At 44.8% G+C, this 5,276-nt stretch overlaps 1 protein-coding gene across 1 annotated transcript in view; it reads right to left on the bottom strand.

Moving 5' to 3' along the window:
- Positions 1-273: 273 nt before the first annotated feature.
- SVOPL (SVOP like) overlaps positions 274-5,276 on the bottom strand; it is a 12,776-nt gene continuing 7,773 nt past the window's right edge. The window contains exons 7-12 of the mRNA XM_019006781.2: positions 4,383-4,585; positions 3,751-3,862; positions 3,279-3,360; positions 1,744-1,833; positions 1,288-1,401; positions 274-428 (exon numbers count right to left, since the gene is read on the bottom strand). Of these exons, the coding sequence (XP_018862326.1) occupies positions 417-428; positions 1,288-1,401; positions 1,744-1,833; positions 3,279-3,360; positions 3,751-3,862; positions 4,383-4,585 (613 nt within the window). The 3' untranslated portion in view covers positions 274-416. The remainder of the gene's footprint in view (positions 429-1,287; positions 1,402-1,743; positions 1,834-3,278; positions 3,361-3,750; positions 3,863-4,382; positions 4,586-5,276) is intronic.

Raw genomic sequence — 5,276 nt, 5'->3', positions numbered from 1 at the left:
TTACTACTTCCATGCAGATGGAACTTGCACAAAGAGTTGAGGAAAGTACTATATCCTTTCTAGCTGTATCTGCTTTGTGTATTTTTTTCCCTTTACCTCAATTCACCTAATGATTTTCCTATTTTTTTTTTTAATATTATGTATGCAGTGTCAATACTGATAGCACTAGAAGTAAAAAGTCTTCTCACAGGAAGGTTAGAAAACCTATGTTTATTGAACCATAGGAAAGGTCCTTGAGAAATTTACCATTTGTCTACACAAATCATAGCTCTTACACTGTTCAGTTGTATTTTTTTATTTTTTAATAATGGAAACAGTATGGAGATGCAATCAACATCAAATGCAGCTCACAGGAAGCAACCGATTCCAGGGTTTTCTTTTTCTTTTCTACCCAATCCAGCATCAAACATTCGGTCTCATTTTACTTGCTAAAAAGGGGGAAAAATAAGACATAAAATTAATAAAATGCACATCAAACCCTACAGGAATGGATACAGTGGAAATTAACGTGTTTGGGTATTTGTGACAAGCAAGCCTTGTGTTTGTAGGGATGGGTATTTAAGATGTCTGGTTTGGAAGTCCTCATAAACCTAGTTTGATCTGTCATGCTCTAGGCTGCTAAAGAATATGGATTATTCTTGGCCTGTGGTCTATACAGGTCAGTCTGCAGAGTGATGCAGAGTGGTGTCATCATGCTGCTGCATGCCACAAAAATCTCCATGCTGCTATAGCTGAATTTATTGAAAGCACAGGACTGCTCACCACCTCCTCTAATTAATCTGGTGTGACTTGCCCATGGGAGACTGCTAAATTTAAACTTTGCTCCTTAATCTTTGGGCTTAGTGCTTTGGCTGATTGCTGTGTAGAAAACACTGACCATAAGGTCTTAGATGAAGGTGAGGCTCTTGCCTTGAATTTGATTAAGAAATAACTTTGGTAGTTGAGGTGCTCTGTACATCTGCTGTCCTCTCTCCTGGCAGAGCAGAGCATGTGCCTGGGAAGCTGCACCTTTAAGTCAGGCTTGGAGATAGATGTAGAGAGGGGCTTGCACAAGCTAAAGCTCACAGGCTTACATGAGGTGGCTGGGGCTGGCAGCCTGGCTTCTTCTTTCACGAGAAACAAGCTTTGGATAACTGGGGTAACAGCACTTGAAGCTGCTGCAGCAGCACCTTCCTGTGAGCACCTATCAGGCTTGTGAAACCTCAGGAGAGCTGGGTTTGGATTCTGGCTGCATCATCCCCTAGCAGCATTTAGATCCAGAGGAGCTCCTGGCGTGCTGGTACCCACCTGCAGGGCCCTGCCCTTGGTCTCGATGGGCAGTGTGACTGCAGAGATGGCACAGATGATGCACACAGAGGAGAAGAGACACAGGGCCCCCATGAAAGAAGCGCTCATAAGAACCTGCAGGCCAAAGAACATCGAACAGGAGCTCACTGGTGTGGGGGAGTGGCACTTAATTAGCAATTAAGATGGACAAAAGGTCACAAATGCCTGAGAGACTCCACAATAGAAAAAAGTACCTTGTGAACCTTAAGAGCTTTCTGAAAGTATCAAATGCTAGTGAGCTGAATTCTGTGATGAGTTACTCAATGCTACAGCTGGCAAAGGCCACCCAAGTACTCTATGGGGTTAGGAGGGAAGGATGTAATCCATCTTTTTTTGGATGAATTTCAGGGACATCTCTCTGTATTTGATGGCAGTGTGCAGCACAATGTTTACCAACATTATCAAGCGTGCTCTTACTTGTGATATAAATGGAGCCACCATTGCTCCCACACGGCACAGTGACCCACTTGTCCCCATCCCCAGCGCTCGCATTGTGGTGGGGTAAACCTAAAACAGGCCCGAAAGAAATTGGATTAGTGCAACAGCAATCCACAATAGCTGTACTTTTATTGAAACTTTTTTTTAATCAGAGAGACACATTGTGTTATCAAGAGCACCTAGTGGATAAGATATGAAAAGAAATAAAAGCTCCCTCAAGCCTCATTTGAGCCATTACAAATCTGTCATTTTTTTGCCCCAAGTAAAGTTTTAGGGCAAGTCAAAGCTAGATGTGATTCTCCTTTGTTTAGCACCACTATGACCACTTTGTCTCGTGGCTCTATGATCAAAGTCACATAGGTTAGGTTGGGTGCTAAAGGAAAAAAAATCTGTTTATACTGCTAGGCCCTGTATCTGGAAAGCAGGAGGAAAAGATATTGTCTGCACTGCTCAAGTCTGTCTATTAATTATTGTCAACAGCACCTTTGCTTAGAAAGAATAAAAAGAAAAACAGATCCTGGTAAGAAATATCCAGGCTTAGAAGAAGTGCTTTGTGTAGTTTATTTTTCACACTTCCCAAACATCTGTGCCAATGAAACACTTAAATACAAATTTTACTGAATTACCTCTTAATATCAACAGATTTTAGCAAGCATACTTGTGTAAGTCTTTGTTTAAATACTTTACTGAGCCAAGCAAATTGAGTAAGTTATTTCAAGAAGAGTCCAAGCACTTGGCGTGAAAGATTTTGATTATTGATTAAATTGTGAGTAGAACTGATTTATGGTACAGCAACCGTCTTTACATCAACAGCAACTTATTCAAGACTACTAAAATTGTGGTATTAAAACAGGTGCAAGTTTAAGTATTACACTCTTAAAAGTGCAAGGGAGCTACTTCTGTTTGCTTTGGATGACTTTAGTCAATTAACAAGGAAATCCATTTAACTCCATACAATTGATTTTTTAAAAAAAAGAACAACACAAACCCCAACAATTTATACTTAACTCACAGAACTCATGGCTCCAAAGTTGTATGAAGGAAAAACTCTTTAAAAGATTAAAACTTTTTGCAGACAGAACACAGCAATTTCCATTAAGGGAAAATAATTGTATATATAACCCCATATACTACCTCAGACAGACCTTTAAGTGCTGGGAAATGTGCATTTTAGTGGTAGTCTGTTTTCTCACTGTGGGGGTTAGATAGGAGGAAGATTGTGGCTTTTGGAAGACAGTGGCAGCCAACATCCTCAAAGACAGTGTTTTATAGGAGCTGAGCAACAGCTGGCTTAGTAGGGCACTCCTCTTCCATCTACTGCTGTCATCTCCAAGCTGGTTTTCTGATTCCTTCTCTTATCTTGCATATGAAAACAGTGTCACCAAGATGCCAGAGACATAGTTCAAGGAAGGTGACTCTTAACCAGCCCATAAACTAGCAGTCACCATTCCTGGGTATATACAAATAGTATTTGAAGCCTCCAAGCAGCTGAACACACCTCAAGGAGAACCCACCTCTGCTGTGTAAATGTAGATGGTGTTGAAGTTTGCTGAAACCAAGGCACGCAGCATGAAGAGAAAGCCAACCATGCCTGCACTAGACAGAAATTCATGTGGAGCAGAGTTAATGTCACTGAACAGCATCAGCAGAGATGCCAGAAAGAAAGAAAGAGGAAAAAAAATGAATGAAAAAAATATAACTTCTTTCCAGTGCATGTTGTTCACACTTTTTTCAATTTTCTGGACTGTGCTGGAAAGCAGCTTGTTGGATGTTTAGGGGAAGCCAAGTGGGCTCATTCATACAAGTGAGCCCCTCTGCACACCACTGCACCATAGAATCTGCTGCCACAGCTTTCCCAGGAAAGGGAGAGCCAGTCAGAGGCTTTTCTCAGACCTACAAGAATCACTGTCCTGAAAGACTGGTGACCTGAGAATACCTCAGCATTACATACCCTCAAACAAGACCCATAGTCTGAGCCCAGAGTACCTGGAGGTGCAGATATTAAGAAGCAGAAAGAACAGAGCTGTACATCCCATGGTGATACACAGGCTTAGGCGTCTTCCAAGGAGATTGATGCTGAGAATGTTCACAGGATTTACTGGAAATAAAAAGGAAAACCATAAAACATTTGATGATCTCACTGCAATGATTGCCTGCCTTGACAGACCTTATGCAGTGTGACTCAGAGATACATGGCTGCATCCCCAGTGCCCACCAAACATCCCGTAAAATGCACAAACCTTATTGTTCCCTTTCTGCACTCAAAGCCTGTGATTTGCCCCCATGCCCCTTTGTTTTCATCCTTCCCTTCAGATGATGAAGCCTGTGCTTCTCCAAAAGTGGTTGTGCTGAGACAGGACACCAATGTCTGTCCTGAGCCATGCAAGGAAGGCAGGCTGGGTGAACAGCTCAGGCCTGGGTGATTTTGGTTCCTCTGACCACAGCACAGGCAAACACCAGGGCCTGAGGAGGGCCCCACCGAGTGCCCTGCTGAGCCAGCAAGCTGCCTGCAGCGCCCAGGTCGTGTGGGTCCCTGTCACCAAGTGCCTGCACAGCTTGAACCCTTGCAGTGAGCACTGAGAGGGGGGTGGCAGGGCAGGGATGGGGGAAGAGGTTACGTGCGATCTCCCCGACTGTGCTGATGATCATGGTCTGATAGGCAGTGGGCCCAAACAAGTGGCAGTGGCAGGGGCTGTGGCTCTCCTCAGGGTCACCACTGGAGTCCTGCAGTGGTGGGGCTGTGGAGCCACAGACAAGGTCCCGCTCCAGCAACTCAGCGCTGGCCAATATGACACCGTAATAAGCGAAAGCTATGCCGAGCCTGTGGGGAGAAATATTGCAGTGAAAGGAAGGTCAGGAAACTCAAATGCAGCAGGTTTTGGGTGCCCTGGAATCTCTGCTGCTGCTTGCACCAGCTGTGCATGATGGAACCCTTTAGCCGGAGCAGAGAGGTGGCTTGGGCATCCACCAGGCTACTGGTCACCTGTGCCATGGAACTCCCCTCCTACCCATGTCCAGGCACTGCTCTTTCTCAGTAAACCTCACCCCAGCTCATAGTTCAGCTTTGTATGGGGTTTGTGTGGCCAGGTTTTGGTAGTGGGTGGGGACTACAGGGGTGGCTTCTATGAGAAGCTTCTGGAAGCTTCCTCCATGCCTGAGAGAGCTGATGCCAGCTGACTCCTGCTGCTGACCAAGGCTGAGTCCATCAGCAATACTGGTAGTGCCTAGGGATAGTATTTGTCAGAAGCAGAAAAAACTGTGCAAGAGCAACAGTAGCCAGAGAAAGGCATGAGAACATGTGTGAAAAACACCTCTGCAAACACACTCTACAAAAGAATGAAAGGCAGGAGGTGCTCCAGGATCCAGAACAGAGGTTCCCCTGTATCCCATGGTGCAGACCATGGTGAGACAGCTGTACCCTTGCAGCCCATGGAGGTCCACAGTGGAGCAGAGATCAAACTGCAACCTTTGGAGGTTCTCATGCCAAAACAGTCTGAAAGAAGCTGTGACCC

Source organism: Parus major, chromosome 1A (assembly GCF_001522545.3).
Source record: "Parus major isolate Abel chromosome 1A, Parus_major1.1, whole genome shotgun sequence".
Taxonomy (NCBI): Eukaryota; Metazoa; Chordata; class Aves; order Passeriformes; family Paridae; genus Parus; species Parus major.
The sequence above is the reverse complement of the archived record's forward strand: the minus strand, read 5'-3'. Positions and strand labels throughout refer to the sequence as shown.